Below are 19,920 nucleotides of genomic sequence, written 5' to 3'. Positions count from 1 at the left end.
AAAGAGGGCATAAGGGAGCATCTCTTTATGTGGGTGAAGGGCCTTCCAGGGGTGGGGGTGTTCAGGGCAGAGTCACGTGCCGGGTGCCAGCTTGGGGTTTTCAAGGAACAGTGAGCAGCCTGGACAGCTGGGGCAGAGGAGTAACAGACAGCAGCGGGGAAGGAGAGCCGAGAGGGAACCACGGTTCTGACGGCCAGTCTCCTCCACTGACTGTGAGCTCCCTGCAGGCAGGAGCTGTGCCGCGTTTATTTCTGCGGTCCATACCATGCGTTCCGAGTGCTAACTGGGCAGGCAAAGTGGTAGACAGCTGACTGGCTGGCTGGTGGACGGCTGGATGGCACAAGAGACAGACAGGCCGGGTCAAACGGTAAACGCATATATGAGTGGATGGAGGGAGAGCGCAGGGTGGGGGCTTGCTGGGGGGCTCCTGGATGAGCAGCTGGACGGCAGGATGGGTGGCTGAGTCAAACAACAGAAGGAGGAGCGGCAGGACAGGAAGACGTGCTCGTGTTACCGTCAGAAGACAGATGTCGGGAAAAGCACTGGTCTTGGTTTCAGCGCCCGGCTGCTAACTTGTGTGACTCTCTGCACGTCAACAGTCCCTCTCGGCCCCCCTTACAGAGCGGGACAATTCACCGTGGAGGCCCCCTCGGCTCTGACGGCCTGTAGCTTTATCTCACTGGCTCCCTCCCAAGTGCTCGAGCCTCTCTCCCCTCTGCAGCACACCTGCTTCCACCACCCTGCTGACCCCAAAGCCAGGCCTCGCCCAGCTCTGGGGGGGCCCAGACCGCTCTGCCCTCCACTGCACCCATCTCCACACTGACCCAACTCTGGAAACGTTCACAGTGCCTGCCTGCAGAAGGACCGCCCCCACCCTCCAAAAAAGAGAACCTCTGCAGATCACTGGCCTCCTATTTTTATATTTATCGACCAAACACAGTATATTTATTACATAACGCAAATTCATTTTCCAGTTTTATTAATCAGACATGTAAAAGCCAGCTAAAATGAAAACACACAGCATGGTCGCCCAAGGACTGGAAGGAAAAGAGGAGGCGGAGCGGGGGCCAGCAGAGCCACAGCCCGAGGCCCCACACCAGCCATCAGAAGACCCAGGGCCACCCCGCCCTGCCCCAGCAGCTCACCCTCCCTGCCTGCACCTGCTCCCTCCCCCCAGACGGGCACCGTGGGAGCCGCGCTCTGCAGACCACGGGTGTCGCGTGTTGGCAGTGTCCCCTCCTTGGCCTCGAAGTCCCTGCTCCAGTCTCAGAAACAGATCCTTCTTTGGATCTGGGCCTGTTGGAAGCAGGTTTGTGTTCCTGGGCCGCCCTCTCACCTCTGGCAGAACTCAGCCCTTGGGTCCCAGACCAGAGACTCTGTCCAGAGCAGCTGGGCCAGGCCTGCAGGTGAGGACAGAGGTGATCCCCACCCGCCAGCGGGCAGCCTGGCAGGCCTGTCTCCCCGCCAACCTATGAAACGCTCCCACCTACCCAGTACCTTCTGGCACCTTCTGATTGCACAGGCCAGAGCCCCAGCCCTCGTCCAGGGGCCACACCATTGCCCAGAGGCCTACAGTCCCCTCAGCAGGCTATTCTGTGACCTCTCCCTTCTCCAGAACCCAGGCCCAGCCCTGCCCCACCCCCCAACCCCACTCCATCTCCTAAATGAATCCTAAATGAAAAGCACAATCAGGACAGCAAGCCCCTCCCCCAGACTCTGCCTCCTATGACACCGCCAGGAACTAAAGGCCCTGGTCCCAGGACCCCTGCCTCCAGCTCCGCCCCTGCCCCATTCAGGCTCACTCACACCAGAGCCCGTGCAGTGTGGCAGGTACAGCACAGACTCTGCAGCCCACTGCCTGCGCTGCAAACAAGACTCTGCTCCTCGAACTGTGGAACCCACCCTCCGAGAGATGGACTAACGACTGTCTCCACCTCCCAGGCCTGCTGGGATGGACTGGAGAACTCTTCGATGTAAAAGAGCGGAAAACCGCGCCAGGCATCCTGACGCTGCTCGGAGCACGCTGGGGGCCAGGGCGTGCAGATGCAGCAGGCCACGCCACACTCTGGCCAACAGGCTCTGCCTCACCCCGTCAGCTGACCCCCTGGCGAGCCCCAGCCACCCTCCAAGGCTCAGTCCAAACAACCCCTCTGCTTAAAAGCCCTCTCTGACTCCTTCAACCAACTCAGGGAGCCTCCCTGGGCTCACGCCATCACAGTCACACCACAACATGCCTGCTGGAGCACGGCACACACCTGCTCCTCGCTCGGCACAGAGCCAGCCCCTGTGATCCCAGCTCCCAGCACAGCATCGAGCGCATGCCAAGCACCTAAGAAACGTTGGCTGTTCTCAAATTCTGAGTTCAGTCCAGACCTCTCTCCCTTCCTCCCCAGCTTCAGACTCAGCTCCAGCTGCCCCTGGACCCACACAGCTCTCCAACCAGAACCTTCATTCCCCACCCTACGGGGGAGCAGAGGGCTCCTCCCTAGGCAGGTCTGGAGGCTTCCTCCCGCCTCTCCTATCCACAGTTGGCACCAGCGCCCAAACTGCTGAAATCATTTTCCGCCTCAACACACCACCCCACCTGCCCACCCTGGGCAGACTAGAGGGGGTCATGTCCCTTCCAGGCTCCTAGCCACAAGGAGAGCCATCAGAGCAAGGGGGTGAACAGCCAAGGGTAAGAGTAAAGAATCCTGCCCAGGAGTGGATGAGCAGCCACGTTCCACCCAGGGCAGAGGCCCAGGCCACATGGGGTGGGCTGCCCTGGGGAAATTCTCAACCCAGGATAAGGAAGCATGGCAACGCTGGGTCTGAGCCCCTCGTGTGCAGAAAGACAGATGTGTGCACCCTGGGCCCAGACACACCATTAGTGACCACCACGAGCCACCACTCAGGAGGGGGCTCCCCTGTCCCAGTAGCTCTTGGGGCCAGAAATACCCGTGGGTAGAGAGGCCTCCAGGGCTTGCAGTCAGCTCTGGCTGGGGTTTGAAAGGACCAGTTCTCTCCTTTCTACTGGCAAGATCACTTCACATCCCAGCACCCAGAGGGCTCCTTCCTGGAGGTGCAGGTGACCAGCCGGGTCACACGGAGGCTGCTCACCAGCCCCAGGAGCCACGACCTTTGCCCCCACGTCCTCCCTGCCGGCTAAGGATGTAGTTGTCCCCCACCTGCTGCCTTTAGACCATCCTGGCCCCGGGGCACCCATGACAGCCCCTCTGGGCCTAGCTGGCCTCGTTTCCTCTTGGCTGGCCCAGGCCTCCCTGCACTGCCCACTTGGACAATCTGTCCACTTTGGAATGACGCCTCTTTTCTCACAATGACCTCTTTACTTGCTTGCCAGCCACACAGCGGTCACACACTCCAAGTACCCAGCGTTGATGGGAGAACCTTGTCTGGGGAGGACTGTGGTCACGAGGGCCGCATGGGGGATCCCAGGCTGGTGCACGTTCACACGAGTGCATGCTGCGGGCATGCCACAAGTGTCTCCACAGCTGCCCAGGGTCCAGATGTGCACGAGTGTGTTGGCAAGTGTGGGCTACGTGGCACGTCTGTCATGTACACGAGTTTGCATCTACTTCTGTGTGTGTGAATTGGTTCTAGTCTTTTCTCTGTGAATATAATCTGGATTTGCCTCCAAGCAAGAGCAATGGGAAGCTGGAAGAGGAGGGACCCTCAGGAGCCATCCAGGGAAGCGGGGGTCACTCACCGTGCCGGGCCTCATACTGCCTCATCTGCACCTCCTCCACGCAGTCAGCCGGGAACCAGCCCGTGCGGCCTTTCACGGTCCCCTCCCAAAAACCGCCCTCCCCAATGCTGAGCACTGGGGGGACAGAAGCCAGACAGGCTGTCAGGGCAGGGGGGCGCAGCCGGAGCCCACCTGGCCGCCCTCCGCCCCCGACCACCGTCTCCACTATCACCACCCAACCTTCCCGTCTCTCTCCTTCTCTTCCCTCCCCTCCCTCCATCCTCCTGGCTTTTTCCCTGGGAAAATTCTGGGACCCACACGGAAGACAGGAAAGAACAGATGGGCACAGCACAGGATGGGCATGTGGGGGACAAAGAGGTGCGCAGATGGACACACTCGGGGGGGCGGGAGGCAGAGGCAGGGGCCACAGTCCTGCTCCTGCCCGCTCTCCCCCCTGCTCTTGAACCAACTCTCATCCTTGCTCTGGTGCCCATGCCAGGGGTCACTGCCAAGAGCTAAGGGTCACTGTGCTGTGGCCAGGAGACTGGGCCCCATGATGGACCGTGGAGAGCTGACCGACAGGACTGCTTCTTCCTCAGGCTCCCTGGACAGAGGGTACTCCTGAGGGGTGGACCCCAGTGGTAACAGAGACCCCATAATGGGAGGAGCTTGTCACGGCACAGGATCCCCTCATTACAGACACCCACAGAAGGGGCAGAGAATTCCACATATCACAAGCGTTTCCGATGAAGAAAGTCCCAGAAGTGACACAGGAACCCCAGAATTCAAGGAAGCTCTGTAACAGGATAGGGTCCTACGAACATGAGCACCCCGACACCGCCAGCCTCCAGAACGACCCAGAAACACCCCCGTGAGGAGAGGAGCCCTGTGGTGACATTTTGGGGAGCCCAAGACGGCGGAGGACGGAGAGGAGCCCCCACGACAGGAGCTCCGAGAAGACAAACAGCCCTCCCTGCACAGCGACACAAGGGATCCCCAGCGGCACGGACAGCCCATAATGACCGCGGCGGCTCAGAGTTCCCGGGGACACCCCTGACGACAGGCCCGCCGCGGCCGCGAGAACGCCCCGCGCCCCGGGAGGCCCGGCGCCGCGCCCCCCGCGACCCCGCCCCCCGCGCCCCCTCACCCTTCACGGCCTCGCCGCGGTGCAGCGGGATCTCGCCCTCGCCCTGCGGGCTGTGCGCCTTCACCGCGATGAACTTGCGGCCGGGGACTGCGCTGTAAAGTTTCCGCTTCGGGCCCCGGGGCGGCGGCGCGGGGGGCGCGGGGGGCGCCGGGCCGGGGCCGGGCGCGGGGCCGGGGCCGCCGGGGCCGCCGGGCCCGCTCGGGCTGTAGACGAACACGTAGGTGACGGACGCGATGCCGGGGGGCAGCGGGCACGCGAAGCCGGCGCCCGGGGCCTCCATGGCGCGCGGCCCGGCCCCGCCGCCGGCCTCACCGCAGCCGCCGCCGCAGCGCCCGCCGCCCGCCGCCCGCCGCCGCCCGCCCGCCCGCCGGGGGCCCGGCCCGCGGCCGCTCCATGGGCCGCGCCGCCGCGCCCGGCCCGCTCCCGCCAGCGCACGAGCCGCGCCCGCTCAGGGCTCCGGGGCCGCGGGGCTGCGCTCCCGGGCGCGCCGGGCTCGCTCCATGCCGCGGCCGCTCCGCGCGCCCCGCCTCCTCCGCGGCCCGGCTCCTCCCTCTGCGGGCGGCGGGCCGGGCTCCCTCCTCTCCCCCTGCGGCCCGGTCGCCGCGGCCCGGACGCGGGAGAGGCCGCCGGGCCGAGGAGGACGAGACGGTGCGCGGAGGGGAAGGCTGGGGAGGGGTCGGTCCGACGGAGGAAGCTCGGGGACACCGGGCGGGGGGGGGGGGGCGAGGCCGGCCGGGAGAGGAAGTCCGAAGGGGCTTCGGACTGGAGAAGAGCGTCTCAGAGCCGGTTCAGGGCTCGCCTCGCCTCCAGGAGGGGCTCCCCCGGCGGGCCCGCGGCCCCCCTCCAGCTAGGGCCTCGGCCACCTCACACCGTGGCCGCCGCGAGTGCTGGGCGCCCGAATCCCCCTCTGGACCTGGGTCCTCTCCTCCCGGACATCCGCCTCGGATGCTCATGCCGTCTCCACGCTGACCGCCTGGGCACCAAGCCCGAGGCCTCAGCCCTCAGCCTTCGCCTGCTCAGAGGCCTGCACCGGCTCCCTAGCACCTGGGCAGCAACGTCCACAGTCTTCGCCAGGAGCCAGACTCTCGGAGGCGAGAGTTAGCTGCACTTCAGTTATACGGCTGGTGCCTTCCCTTCTCTGTCCTGGCCGTTCCCAGCACCTCAACTATCCCACTCCTGCTCGTCTAGCCAACTGTGAAGTTACCGCTCAGCTTCGCACACAGCCTTCTCTGCCCTGCTCTGTGATGCTGGTGGGGACTCTGACATTGCAGGCCAGGCTTTGCCAAGAGGGGGCGCCACCTCCCCCACCTCTATGCCACCCCCACCGACAGCAGCTCAAACTCAAGACACTTCCTCTCCTGCAACCAAAGGTGATCTCCCACTGAGGCCCTCTCCCTCCAGAGTGCGCCAAACTTCCTCAGCCCCGTCTTGGCCGCTCACTGGGAGGCTCCCTTACCTGGATCACTCCCCACTTAATTGCTTCTGAGCCCTGGGCCCCAGCTGTCAGTGTCCTGAGACTTTTAGAACTCCCTGCTATTAGCCCCCACCACAGTTGGCACCCTAGGCACCTACTAAATGTTTGTTGAAAAAAGAGTAATAAAAATCCTATTCTCCCCACAGAGCAGTCAGCTGCAGCCCCACCCAGAGCAAGTCTTAGTTTGTGTTTGCTAAAAGGATGAGTGAATATACAAAAACCAAATGAAAGCAGGGCTTCCACACAGCTCCAACTCAGGAGCAGCCTCTGCAGAACTGAACCATCCCAAAGCTTGTTCTTTTAGCCACAGGGCTATGCAAAATTTGAGGGGGGAGAACTGAAGTGCCTTGGGGCAGGACAGATAGCCTTGCAGTCTGGGTAGGCACACAGAAAGACAGACGACATCACAGGTCAAGGCTGTATGAGCGGGGACAGCAGCAGAGGAAGAAATGGCTTTTATAAGCTCCTGTTGCACCGCAAGCCCTCCGCTGAACGCTCCCACTCAGCAAGTCTGGGAATCAGGTCTACCTGGGGGCAAGTTAAGCTGCTCCCTAGCTCTGTGGCCTTACCCGACCTGAGTGTGAGGACCCTCATCTGTGAAATAGAGCACAGCCTCATACAAGGTCAAGGTTAAGTGAGAGGATACACACTATGCTGCTCAGCCCAGCTGTCACTGAGGAAACAAAGTGCTATTTATGTAACTCTCTCATCCAACATGTCTCCGGAGCACCTTCTATGTGACCGGCTCTGGGGCAACTGCAGCTCCTTCCTTGAAGGTGTGGGGAGCGGAGAGGCCTTAATCAGCAGCGCCGGCTTGTGCTGTGGGCCAGGGGTCCAAGTAGGGAGCCTTCACTACCAGGCTCCAGAAGGCTTCCCAAAGGCAATGTTTTGGGTAGGATCAGTCACGCCTAACTGATGAGAAACCCAGGCACAAAGTGGCTCGCTCATGTGCCCAAGGCCACACGGGCAGCGGGTGCAAGCAGTGCGCTGGACTCCGACCGTCTGTAGAGCCAGTAACCACCTTTCACTCCCACTGCTCGGCTCAGTGGGCTTCCAGCCCAAGAGTCTAGTGGGGCTCGAGCCCAGGCTTTTTGCTGTGAGTTCTGGGAACGACAAGTCCTTGGTTCTCAGGATCCCAGCACTCATGGTGAGGGTAAAGAGGAGAACCATGGAGGCCAGAAGGGTTGGGGAAACACCAAAACTCTCCTCTGGGAACACGGTTGGAGTCCACCTATGGATTTGGAGCCTGCATGGAGAGGACGCACCAGTCCCTAACCTCTTAGCACAGCTCACCCAGCCCTGGCTCATCCCAGCCCTCATCCTCCTCCCTGGCATGAAGTTTTCTAAACCACAGGTCTGACCAGACCCTCTCCTCCCAGCACCCTCCTGCAGCTGCCCACTGCCCTCAGCACAAGTCTGACTGCAAATAAAGCTCAGTGTGGGGGAGCCTGCCCCAGGCCCGGGGACCTCACCACCTTCCCTTCCCCACCCTGGGTGGCCCCCACCCAAGCCTCAGCTCATCCCTGCAGAGCCCGGCCTCTGCAGAGAGCAGGCCTCTCCCTGCCACTCGCCCGCCCCAGGCCGGCCCCTCCTGGCTCAGGCCCGCCTCCTCCTACCTGATCTTGCTCTGGCTGCCCCTGCCTGAGGCAGGGCCGCCGCCGTCCTGCTGGTCCCCATCCCGGTCCCGGTCTCTCTCCTGCAGTCGCTGGAGCAGCAGCTGGTGGGGGAGGCTTCGCAGCGAAGGCCCAGGAGAAGCTGCCGGCTGCACCTCGCCCTTCAGGTTGATGTCACTGGCTGAGCGCTGCAGGGGCCGAGGCGAGGCCAGGGCGCTGGGGCCAGCCAGCCGCCGCCGCTTCGCGTAGCTGGGGGTTTCCCTGAATGGCACTGGGGTGGGGGGAGGGGGAACAGGTGAGACTCCGGGCGGCCAGATTAGGGAACCAGCTTCTCCTGGTTTGCCTGGTATCTCCAGATTTCAAAAGTAAAATCCTCTGTCCCAAGGACTGCCTCAGTCCCAGGCAGAACAGGTCAGTTGATCACCCTATGGACTGAAGCTGGGATGGGTGGGAGAGGGCAGGGTCACATACCAAGCTGCCTCTAACTCTAGCTTCAGAGGTAAAAGCCTGCCCTTCCTGTCAGCCAGATGAGGTCTCGGGACTGCTTAGATCTGCTCTCGGAACTGCCCATCTCACAGGCTTCCAGAGAAACAAAAAACCGGCCACATGTGACAAACCTCAGCAGACTACCGCTCTATGGAACTATTTGCAGTTGACTATCACCAGAGAAACTGTGAAAGAGATATTCTAGACCAGGGGTTGGCAAACATCTGTAAAGAATCCGACAGTAAACATTTCAGGCTTTGCAAGCCATTCAGTCTCTGTTGCAAGGACTCAGCCCAGCCACTGCAGTGTGAAAACAGCCTCAAATAATATAGATGAGCAAATGGGTGTGGCTGAGTTCCAATAAAACTTTATTTAAATAGCAGATGGTGATTAAAACATGACCCAACTATATGCTTTTACAAAACAGTCACTTTAGACCCAAAGACACAAGTAGGCTTAAAATAAAAGGATAAAAGAAAATATCTCATGTAAATAGTGACCAAAAGGGATCTAAGTAGCGACATTAATATCAGACAAAATAGACTTTGAAAGTATTAAGAGAGAAAGAGGACATTATATTTGATAAAAGTGTCAACTGTCAACTAGATTAACAATTATTAACATATATGTAACATAACAAGGCATCAGGATATATAGAAACAAACATTGATATATTTGGAGAAATAGACAGCTCTACAGTAATATTTAGGACTTCAACACCCTGCTTTCAATACTGGATAGAGCATCTAGAGAGAAGGCCAGTTAGGACACAGAAGACTTGAACCACTTAGACCTATCAGGTATATCTAGGACACGCCACAAAACAAAAGCAGAATACACATCATTCTCATTTGTGAGGTCACCAAAAAAGTCTCAATCAATTTAAAAAGACTGAAATTATACAAAGTGTCCTCTGCAGAGACAATGGAGTGAAGCTCAAAATAAATAGCAGGGGGAAGAAACCCGGAAAATGCCCAAATGTGTGAAAACTTAAACAACACGCTGAAACAACCAATATGTCAAAACAGAAATCATAAGAAAAATTGAAAACACTTTGAGAAAATAAAAACAAAAATACGACATACCAAAACTTATGAGATGCAGCAAAAGTGGTATGAAAAGGGAAATTTATAGCTGCAACACCTACATTAAAAAGGGAAGTCTCAAAAATAAAAGGGGGGGGGGTCTCAAATCAATAACCTATTTAAGGAACTAGAAAAAGAGAAGCGAACCAAACCCAAAGGAAGGAAACAGCAGAGATGGCATGAGATGAACAAATCAGAGAGTAGAAGCACAGAGGGGTCGATGGCACCAAAATCTGTTTCTTCAAAAACACCAATAAAGCTGACAGACGTGTACCTACACTAAGGGAAAAAACTAGAGAAGGGAGACACAGACAACTGAAAGCAGAAGTGAAGATGGGAATGTCGCTACCTGACGTTATACAAGTAAAAAGGAATACAAGCGGATACTACGAATAATTGCATGCCAATAAATTAGATGAACTAGATAAGATGGACAAATTTCTAGGAAAACGCAAATCACCAAAACTGTCTCAAGAAGAAATAGAAAATCTAAACAGACCTATAAAAAGCAAGGAGATGGGATCAGTCATCACAAATCTCCCAACAAAGAAAAGTCCAGCATCAGGTGGCATCACTGATGAATTCTACCAAACATTTAAAGAGGAATTAGCGAAATCCTTCTGAAATTCTTCCCAAAAAAACAGAAGAGGAAGGAACACTTTCTAATGTATTCTATGGGCAATTTTTAAATGATCAAAGAACTTGACATTTCTCCAAAGAAGATATACAAACATCCAATAAGCACATGAAAAGATGCACCAATAGCTGTTAAGAAAATGCAAGTCAAAACCTCAATGAGATACCCCTTCACTTGGACTAGAATGGCTATATATACATATATATATATATATATTTTTTTTTAAGGTAATAACAAGTATTGGTGAGGATCTGAAGAATTTAGAACCATCATGCATTTCTGGTGGGAATGTAAAATGGTGAAAAACAATTTAGCAGTTCCTCAAAAAATTAAATATAGAATCATCATATGACACAGCAATTCTACTCTAAGTATGTACCCCAAATAACTGAAAGTAGTATTCAAACAAATACATTTCACACATGTCCATATACAATATTCACAATAGCCAAAGGGTGGAAACCACTCAAATGTTTACCAAAGGGTGAATGGATACACAAGATGTCACAAGCAGTGGAATATTATTCAGCCATAAAAACTACTGAAGCAGTGATCCCTCCTACAATATGGACTAAGTTGGAAAGCATGCTTCAGTTTGTTGAAGGAAGCCAAACACCAAGCGTCATTCCACTTACATGGAATATCCAGAGTAGGTAAATCTATATAGGCAGAAAGCATGTTAATGTTGACAGGGGCTGAGGGAGAGGGTAGCCTGGGATAATTGCTTAATATACACAGAGTCTCCATCTGCGATGATGAAAATCTTACGGAATTCAATAGAGTTGGTTGTGATTGTCTTCACTACCACTAAATTATTCAATTTAAAATAGTTAATTTTATGTTACATGAATTTGATTTTAACTGAAATTTAAACGTTGATTTTAAAGCCTCGATTAAAATAACAGACAGAAGGCTGGATTTGGCCTGGGCACATTGTTTGCCAAGCCCTATTCTAGAGTCTGGTTATGCAGACCAGCAGCCTCACCTCCAGCTCCTTAGGAAATCTCGGGCTCCACCCAGACCCTCTGAGTCAGAATCTACATTTAACTAGATCCCTGGGTGACTCAAATGTACACTACAAAGTGAGACGCACTTTCCTAGGGCACTCTTCAAAAGCAGTCTGGGACAAGTCAGTGAGCAGTGTGCTTCAGAGTGTGTACACCAGAGCTGGGAGGAGAGCCTGAGGACCCAGAGGCAGCCCAAGGCAGCAGGGAGGGAAGCAGAGGTCGCTGCTCCCAGGCAGAGCCCCTGCTTCTTGCGGGTCAGTCTGGGGGCGGGGGGGGGGGGGGGGGGGGGGGGGGGCTGCCAAGAGGCTTCCAGGAGACCTGTCCCCTGAAGAGTGACGACAGGGCTCAGCCTACACGATCCCTCCAGGCGGCTTCGTGCTGGAGGGAAAGGAAGTCTGGCTGGGCAGAGCCTCCCTGCTGCTCCTCCTCTGTGTGCAGGTCCCACCTGGGTCCCCAAGCTGAGGTGAGACACAACCTCTGACTCCGGAGGGAGCGTGCGCCGAGGGGAGGGGCGGGGAACGAGGGTGGCTCTCTGGATCGCTCCGGTCTGAAGACAGGCTCTGCTATTAACCCTCTGTGCCTGGGGCCTCCTCCTCTGTAAAAGTGGACTAACAGCACTCACTCACTGGGGGCTTGTTGAGAGCGTTCTCACAAATGCTCAGAATGTGCTCCCCTGTAACTCAGGCGCAGCTGGCTGTCATCTGAGTGTATGTGTGACATCTGAGCAGGTAAGGGCGCGTGGCGAGCAGAGCCGATGCCAACAGTGGGCCTAACTGATGTGGCCTCTCAGCTCAGCCACAAATGCCTGACCCCAGCCAGGTGAGCACACCCTGGATCAGAAAGACAGAAGCTGATAATGGTGACCACAGGGGCCCCAGCATCTCTGTCCAAAGATGAGGGGCAGTGGAGGCCTTCCTGACTCCCAGCCTGGACCACAGACAAGCCCCCACCCTCCCTCCAACCAGCTGGACCAAGGCTACCTGCCAGAGTCCAGACCCGTGGAATCGAACGCTGCATAAGGTCAGTGGGGGAAGGAGTAAAGAACCGTAAAAGACTTTATTTTACCTAAGGAAACTGAGGCACAGAAGTCCCAAGCCGCTTTCCCAAGGTGGCATCACAAGCAGCAGATAGAGCCCCACACATCCAGAAACCGAGCTGGTCCCAGGCTGGCGACCTCCTCCAAAATAAGCGGCAGCCCCAGCCAGACCACCACTGGAGCCCCTGCTCTGCCTCTCAGCCCAGTTCAGACCCCAGGCTTCACCACGGTTCTCTCCCAAGCAGAACCCGGACCGCAAGTCGGCACCATTTCATCGGTTCAGTCACATGCTCAACACGCGTCGGCTGCCGCTGCTGGAGGGCACAGGGTCTGCCCACTGTCACAGACCGCTGACCCTGCTTGGAAACGAGGGGCTCACAACCAAGCCTCACTGCCGGCAGGCCTGTTCAGGGGAGCCTATATCCAAAGACTCCTTAAACATGAACTTGACCTTGTCCTAACCATAACCTCCCATAACCTCACATGAGAACCAACAAGGACTCAGACCCTGGGACCAGCCTTAGCCCTCTGCTGTCCACTCTCACTTTAAACTTTGTAAAAATGGAGGCATCAGATTCTGCAGTCCCAACAGAGAGGGAAGCCTGAGAGTCTATGTTCCCAGGAGGGCCGTGGGCAGAAAGCCTTGTCCACCCAGGACAGAGGGAGCAGAGCCAGGGCTCGCTCTGCGGCCACATGGCTGGAAGGGGCAGCCTCTGGCCAGAAAATACTCTCTTCAGGAGGAGAGGCCCACCCCCAGCCACTCCACATGGGGAGGGGAGCCTCAGGATTTGCAGGACAGCTTCCCGGCCAGCCCCACAGGCAACGCTGCCCTGGGAGAGGGTGGCCCCTGAGGCCTGAGGTTCAGACTAGACAGCAGCTCCTGGGTTCCCTTGGGGACACGTGCTGGGCCCCCCGAAGCACTGGCTGCTGAGCGCTCAGAACCCCTTGTCCCGAGACGGCTGCCACCTTCCCCGCACGCATCCCTACCACTGCACTCTGACTCCTTCACACAGGCATACAGGTGGTCCTGTTGTATAGGAAGGTTGCTGCGGGCCACTCAAAGTGCCTTATGTTTCCGGCTGACGTGAAGCACCGAGCGTCTGCGGCGGCGCTCCTCTACCACATGTCCCCCGCTGGCCCTCCGCACGACCTCACAGGGAAACAGCTTGACCTAACTCCAGCCCCGCTTCCAGTCTAAGCTGACCCCTGCCTCCAGAGGGGTAATGATTACGATTGAGGGCAGGAGGGGAAGGGGACGGCAGAGGATGAGATGGCTGGATGGCACCACCAACTCAATGGACGCGAGTCTGGGTAAACTCCAGGAGTTGGTGATGGACAGGGAGGCCTGGCGTGCTGCAGTCCACGGGGTCACAAGGGGTCGGACACGACTGAGCGACTGAGCTGAACTGAACAATTACAACCATAGCCTTCACGCTGGCCTGACTAACCGCAATGCACAGCCTTCACCTAACCGTGACCCTCAGCTGCTCCTCTGTCACCTGCAGAGGCCCTCCGCTCAGCACACCCCCTGCCCCTGCAGGGCCCACTCGCGGGGCCACTGGGAGAGCTGGAAGAGACGCTCGGGGTCAGGGCTCCTTTGCAACAACCCCACTCCCTCTTGCCCTGTTGGGCCCCGACAACCCCCACAGATCCACACTGGCAGGGCCCTTGGTGGGCAGAACTCACCAACGTCCGAATCTTTGTGGGTCTTGATGACCTCCGCGAGCTCAAAATTCCCGGCTATGATGGCCACCTGGGGGCGTGGGGGCGGGGGGAGAAGGGAGGCTCAGCAGCACAGACTCGCCTCCCCTCAGCCCTTGGGGCTCCCTGAACACCCAAGCAGGCTCGGCCTCGGCCGGGGGCCCCAGGCTCAGACCTTGGCCCCTGTCTGACCCACCACCCCAGTCTGTGTGGGACTGAGGGGTCTCCGGGGACACAAGAATTTCAGAGCTAAAGCTGGAACACACTGGCCACCCTGCCCATTCTCGGAATGGCCCCTCCACATGCCTGCTCTCCCCACGTGACCCGTGAAGGCCCCTGAATGGACAGTCACGGGCCAGGCCTGTTCCCCCACGTGACCTGTGAAGGCCCCTGAATGGACAGTCACGGGGCAGGCCTGGTCTCCACCACGTGACCCGTGAAGGCCCCTGAATGGACAGTCATGGGCCAGGCCTGTTCCCCCACGTGACCCGTGAAGGCCCCTGAATGGACAGTCACGGGCCAGGCCTGTTCCCCCACGTGACCTGTGAAGGCCCCTGACGGGACAGTCACAGCCCACAGCTGTTCTCCCCTGGCCCCAGAGCCTTCTGACCCTCCTCTCCTCTCCCTGGAAGGGGGACCGAGGGAACTGTTCTCAGTGAGCACCCCTCACAGGACCTGGGCACTGCCCTGGCTCGCTCCCTTCCTCCACCTCACCCTGGGACGGCCCTGGGCCCCGAGCCCCCTCACTGCTTTACAGGGAGCAGAGCAAGGCCCAGAAAGCCCGAGCCACAGAGACGGAGAGGCGCGCTCCTGCAGACAGTCACGCACCTGGAAGGCCGTCTGGCTGTTGTAATTGCGGATATCCTTGTTGGCTCCACGGAAAAGCAGGACACGGGCACAGCTCTCCTGCGGGAAGATTGGAGGAGGGGTCACGGCTGGGGCAACACATGCACACACGGGGCCCACGGCGACCCGTGCACCACACACACGTGTAGCACGCGCACGAGCAGGTCAGTCTAAGTGTGCAGGTCCTGGCTCAGCAGGCCCAGAGGCACATAGTGCGCGTGTATGACACACGTGTTCAGGGGAACGACGACACACAGACCGCAAGGCCACCCGGCTCACTGCAGGAGGCGGAACACGCAACTGTGGTGTGACTCACAGGGTCAGACATGGGCACACATGTAGTCACTTACAGCTTCACCCGTGTGCACACGCGTGTGCAGACATGCAGACCGACCTGGTTGTAGAGAGCACAGATGTGCAAGGCTGTGTTCCCAGAGGCGTTCTGAGCCCCCATGTCAGCTCCGTAGAACAGGAGGTGCTCCAGGTGCTGCACGTGCCCGAAGCGGCAGGCCTGGGGGAGGGGCGTTGCTGCTGGAGCCCGGACCCACAGGCCGACCCCGGGGCCCTGCCCCTGCGCCCCCGCCTACCTGGTGGACTTCCTGCCAGCCGTTCTCGTCGGTGGTCCCCAGCTGAGCATGGTCATGCAGGAGCAGCTCGCAGCAGAGGGCGTCCCCCCCACCCAGGGCGCTGTGGTACAAGGGCGTCAGACCACGGCTATCCTTGTAGTCCGGTGAGGCGCCCAGGTCCAGCAGGGTCTGAGGGCAAGAACCTCAGTATTCATGCCAGGCCAGCCTCTCTCCGCTCCCGGGCCACAAGACGCTCCGGCGAGGGCCGGGCCTGCACTGACCGTCAAGGCGGCCGCGTTCCGCTGGCGCGTGGCGCAGTGCACAGCCGTGAGCCCGTCTCGCGTGCGGAAGTCCAGGTGAGCGCCGCCGTTCTTCAGCACCTTCAGCAGGTCGGTGGCATCGTCCAGCTGGGCGGCCAGGCTCAGTGGACACTCTGGGTTCAAGGGACAGGCGGAGGTCACAGTCCTGGCCATTCCCAGACGGTGCCCCTCCCTCATCTGCTTCTCACCTCCTGAGTCAGGATCGTGGAAATTGGGGTCCAGCCCCTTGTCCAGCAGACGGGCCACCTTGTCCGTGCTGTGCAGCTGGACGTATTCCATAAACTTCTTCAGGTTCGCCTGGAACAGCCAACCATCCTAATCAGCCCACACTTGACGACAATCCTCTGGCCATCACCCACGTCACCCAGGGAACTGCCGCGCCCCTCAGTCGGACCTGCCAGCCTACACCACGACCTTCTCCCTTTCCCACGGTACCCTGACCATACACTTCCACTGCAGCCCCAGTCCCAGCTCCACTGGGCCCTTCCCCACCCTCCCAGCCCAGCTAAGTGAGGCCCTCCCTCAGCCTCAGCCTCTGCCCTGGCCTCTCTCCCTGGCCCTGATGCCCCAAGCTGTCCAGCCTGGAAAAGCCTGAAGCCACGTGGGCAGGAGCCGGCCAGGGGCAGCACGCACCCCGCTCCCAGGGTAGCATGCTCCTTCTCCGGTGCGTCTTCCTTGCGAGCTCACCCCGCAACAGGGCCCAGCTCCAGGGCCCTCCTCTATTGCCAGGTGCCCCTCCTGCAGGGTGATTCTGACTGCTGTTCCTTCACTCACCCAGTCGCGCCCCAGTGCACTTGGCAAAGCCTCACTAAGCTCCCGCCGCTGCTACAGTGCTGCCTGCAGCAGGCAAGGTGCCCCGGCCTGAGGCCCCTCCAGAGACAAAACGCATCAGAAAGAGGACAGGTGCCGTGGGGACAGCCCCACGCGAGGGCATGCCCTCTGGCGGGTTAGGACGACGGGATGGGAGGAAGGACGCTCAGAGCGGAAAGACCTCGGCCCCACCGGCATGAGGGGCGGGAGGCTTAGTGTGGAGCTGGGGGCCGGCCGGAGACCAGGCAGGAAACACGGGGCTGTGGCACAGAGTTGAAACTCATCCTAAACTCAAGTGAGACTCACTGAAGGTCAAGAGTCATCGGTGTCCTGCGGGTCACTGAGGTCAGCTTTAGAGGAGAGGTAACTCTGGGAGGAGTCCAGGGTAAAGGGTTATGCCAAGACCAGTGAGGGAGTCTCTGCCCAGCCACGGAACCAAGGCAGCAGAGGGGTCTGGCCGGAGACTCCGGGGTCACAAGGGGGTCACTGGGGCACAGGGGGGAATGTGCAGATCCCTCTCGTAGGCCCCAGAGACTGTCAATGAAGCGTCCAGCAAGCAAATGCCCACGGGAACCGGGGGTGGGAACTCAGGGAGTCTGCCTATGGAAAGGGCCAGGGTACCTACCCTGCCCCTCCTACATTCAGAGGAGGCAGGGAGGTGACCCCCAAAGAGCATGTGGGGTCAGACCCTCCTAGCAACAGTACCCAGGAGTAAATACCCCACAGGTAGGCCTAGGAATAGGGCCCCAGAGTCAGAAGATCTGGGTTCAACCCCAACATCTCTGGATGCAGAGGTGTAAGCAAGTCACTTAAATTGTCTGGGACTCAGTATCTTCATCTATGAAATGGGATAATAATAGTTCCTCCCAGGAAAAAAAAATAATGAGATGCCTAATTTCAAGTGCCTCGCACTGGATGACCACTAAGTCCCAGATGCCCTGTTCTCCCCACCCCAACCCAGCTCCCCTCAACAACCACATCTGCTCACGTCGCCCCCGCAGAGACACTGCACCCTACTGCACTCCACCCCGTAGCCAGGGGCCCACCAGAGGGGTCAGCGAGAGTCTGACCTGAGTGGAGCCCATCACCAGACCGACCACCCCAAAGTCATGGTGCCTGGAGTCTGCATCCGGCCCTCTAGTCGCCCCCAACACCCACTCCGGTTCCCTGATGACAGGAGAAAGCAGACTGAGCCAAAGCTGGCCAGCCCAACCAGGCTGGGGTGGCCATTCTGGGGACAGGGGGAAGGCCTCAAGAAGGGAATTTTTCAAGGACATTTTTGACATCACAATATCCGGCTAAGGCTGAGCTAGGGGAGCATGGGCCATGGCAGGGAGGGGACTGGAGGGAGTGCAGAAGATCACCTTCGAGCACCCTCGCTGTGGCTGCCTCCTTACCTTTGTGTGAAGCTTTGCAAACTGCTTATCATCAATGAGGTTCTGGGCATAAACTCGCCTCTTGTATCGAAACTGCTCAGGTAAAGACAAGGCAGAAAAAGGCACCCACCTGGACTGAGTAAGTGCAAGCAGGCACGGAATGGAGTCCTGCCCACTGCTGTGTGGCCAGGGCCCCACTGCTCATCACCCCATACTGCCCACTGCTGTGTGGCCAGGGCCCCACTGCTCATCACCGCATAACAAAGCTCCTGCCGCCGGCCTCTCCAGCCCATGCACACACCATGGACACGACCTGCACCGAGGGCAGGTGTGCCGCACGCCCAGCAGTCCCTCTGCCTGCTGTGCCCTTCCTGTCTCACCCCCACTCCCAGGATTCCCTGGAAACCTCAGTCCTCTTCCAAGACCAGGTTCCAGGCCTACTTTCCTAGACGCCCCTCTCTGGACAGAACTGTGCCTACCTGTGCCTGTGCCACCAGGGAGGCCCAGTCAGCTGAGCTCAGCGACATGACGCTTGTTCCAAAGCCCATTGCACTTGCCACCCCCACCTCCAAACTGGATGTGGTCCCCTTGCTCACAGGGTGCTCAACAGCCTTTACATCATGAACAGGTGAGCAAACGAGGAAGGCTTAGTCTGTCCTTAGGACAGCTGCACGGGCGGCGGCAGGAAGACGAGACACACATGTGCACACAGCCCGCGGCGGGCGTACTCCACGCGGCGCTCTGGGCAGTCACGCCCGCTCACACCCCGCCGCACGTGCTGCTGACCGCGCGCCTGCACGCGGCTCACTCACTCGCCCCGTACGCACTAACTCCCCGCGTTCGTGCCCCTCGCTGCCGCGCCCTCTGGAGCTCGGGGGCTCTGCCCGTCCCCGGCCGCTGCTCACCTCCAGGTAGGGCAGGGGCGTGTCCAGGTTGGGCGGGTATTCCTGCAGAAGCCGCTCCTCGTCCAGGAACTTGCCGGCGCGGCCCCGGGAGGGCGGCTGGAAGAGCCCGTAGTTGAGCGCGTCCTGGAGGCTGTGGTTGAGGGCGCAGAGCACGCGCTGCTTGGCGGCCCAAACGGGCGCGGCCGGGTCCAGGCGCAGGCACTTCTGCAGCGGAGCGCGGTCGTGAGCCGATCCGGCCGCCCGGCCAGCGCGGGGCTCGCAGGCCCGGGGCGCCGCCCGCGTCCCGGCGAGGGAGCGGGGGCCGCGGCCCCCCGCCTCCGCGCCCCGCTCGCGAGGCCTCGCCCCGGGGGCGGTGCTTCCCCGGGCCCCGCCCCCGCCCGGCCGCGGGGAGGGTCCGGGTGGAGGCGGCGGGGGAGGGGCGAGTGGCCGGGGCCGGGGTCTCCGGCGCACGGCTCGCGGAGCGCGGGGGGGGGCCCGCGAGAGCGGGGCGAGGGTGCCGCCGGGACCCGGGCGGCGAGGCTCACCGTTTGCTGCAGGTCTGGGATGCCGACGCGCACGATCACGGCGCTGGCCCCGGGGCCGTCCATCCCCGCGCCCGGGCCGGGGCCGCTAGCGGCCGGGAGCTGGGCGCCCCGGGGCTCCTCGCCGCGCCCCGGCCCCCCCCGGCCCCCCACCGGAGCCCCGTCGGCCGCGCTGCGCGGGAGGGGGCCGGGGGGAGCCGGGGCCGGGGCCGGCGCCGGGGACAGCGGCTCCGAGGGCTCCGCAGGGGCGGCAGCGGCGGCGGCGGCGGCGGCGCGGCTCAGCTGCATCGGCCCCGGCTCCGCTCGGCGCCTGCCTTCCCCGGGGGCGGGGGCGGCGGGGGGAGGGGGCCTGAGCCGGGAGGGAAGCGGGGGTGGCAGGGGGCTGAGCCGGAGGCGGGGGCCGGGACGCTCAGGGCCGGCGAGGGCGAAGGCGACTGTCTGGGGTCCCGGGGTGGGGAGGGGGGGGGTCCGTGAGAAGGGCGAGGGCCGCGCAGCAGGGTGGGGACCCTGGGGGCTGTGCTGGGGGTGTGGGGACTCCTAGGCCTCGGTGTGGGGGGAGTGGCTGAGCAGCGAGGACCGCGCCGCCCTTCGGCTGCGGAAGAGCATCCGTGGACCACCGGGGAAGATGCGGCGAGGAGGGGGTCTTGGAGCTGGGGTGGGGGCCGCTTTGGGCACTGGGACCAGAGAGAGGGCAGGAAGGGGAGA

At 59.9% G+C, this 19,920-nt stretch overlaps 1 protein-coding gene across 1 annotated transcript in view; it reads right to left on the bottom strand.

Moving 5' to 3' along the window:
* SHANK3 (SH3 and multiple ankyrin repeat domains 3) overlaps window positions 1–19,503 on the bottom strand; it is a 49,666-nt gene extending 30,163 nt beyond the window's left edge. The window contains exons 1-12 of the mRNA XM_052639484.1: window positions 19,219–19,503; window positions 18,695–18,898; window positions 17,811–17,882; window positions 15,792–15,900; window positions 15,565–15,716; window positions 15,305–15,472; window positions 15,112–15,228; window positions 14,700–14,777; window positions 13,857–13,923; window positions 7,923–8,190; window positions 4,833–5,035; window positions 3,707–3,820 (exon numbers count right to left, since the gene is read on the bottom strand). Of these exons, the coding sequence (XP_052495444.1) occupies window positions 3,707–3,820; window positions 4,833–5,035; window positions 7,923–8,190; window positions 13,857–13,923; window positions 14,700–14,777; window positions 15,112–15,228; window positions 15,305–15,472; window positions 15,565–15,716; window positions 15,792–15,900; window positions 17,811–17,882; window positions 18,695–18,898; window positions 19,219–19,503 (1,837 nt within the window). The remainder of the gene's footprint in view (window positions 1–3,706; window positions 3,821–4,832; window positions 5,036–7,922; window positions 8,191–13,856; window positions 13,924–14,699; window positions 14,778–15,111; window positions 15,229–15,304; window positions 15,473–15,564; window positions 15,717–15,791; window positions 15,901–17,810; window positions 17,883–18,694; window positions 18,899–19,218) is intronic.
* Between the last annotated feature and the right edge of the window lie 417 nt (window positions 19,504–19,920).

This window comes from Budorcas taxicolor, chromosome 5 (genome assembly GCF_023091745.1).
Source record: "Budorcas taxicolor isolate Tak-1 chromosome 5, Takin1.1, whole genome shotgun sequence".
Taxonomy (NCBI): Eukaryota; Metazoa; Chordata; class Mammalia; order Artiodactyla; family Bovidae; genus Budorcas; species Budorcas taxicolor.
This window is presented reverse-complemented; position numbering and strand designations above follow the sequence as displayed.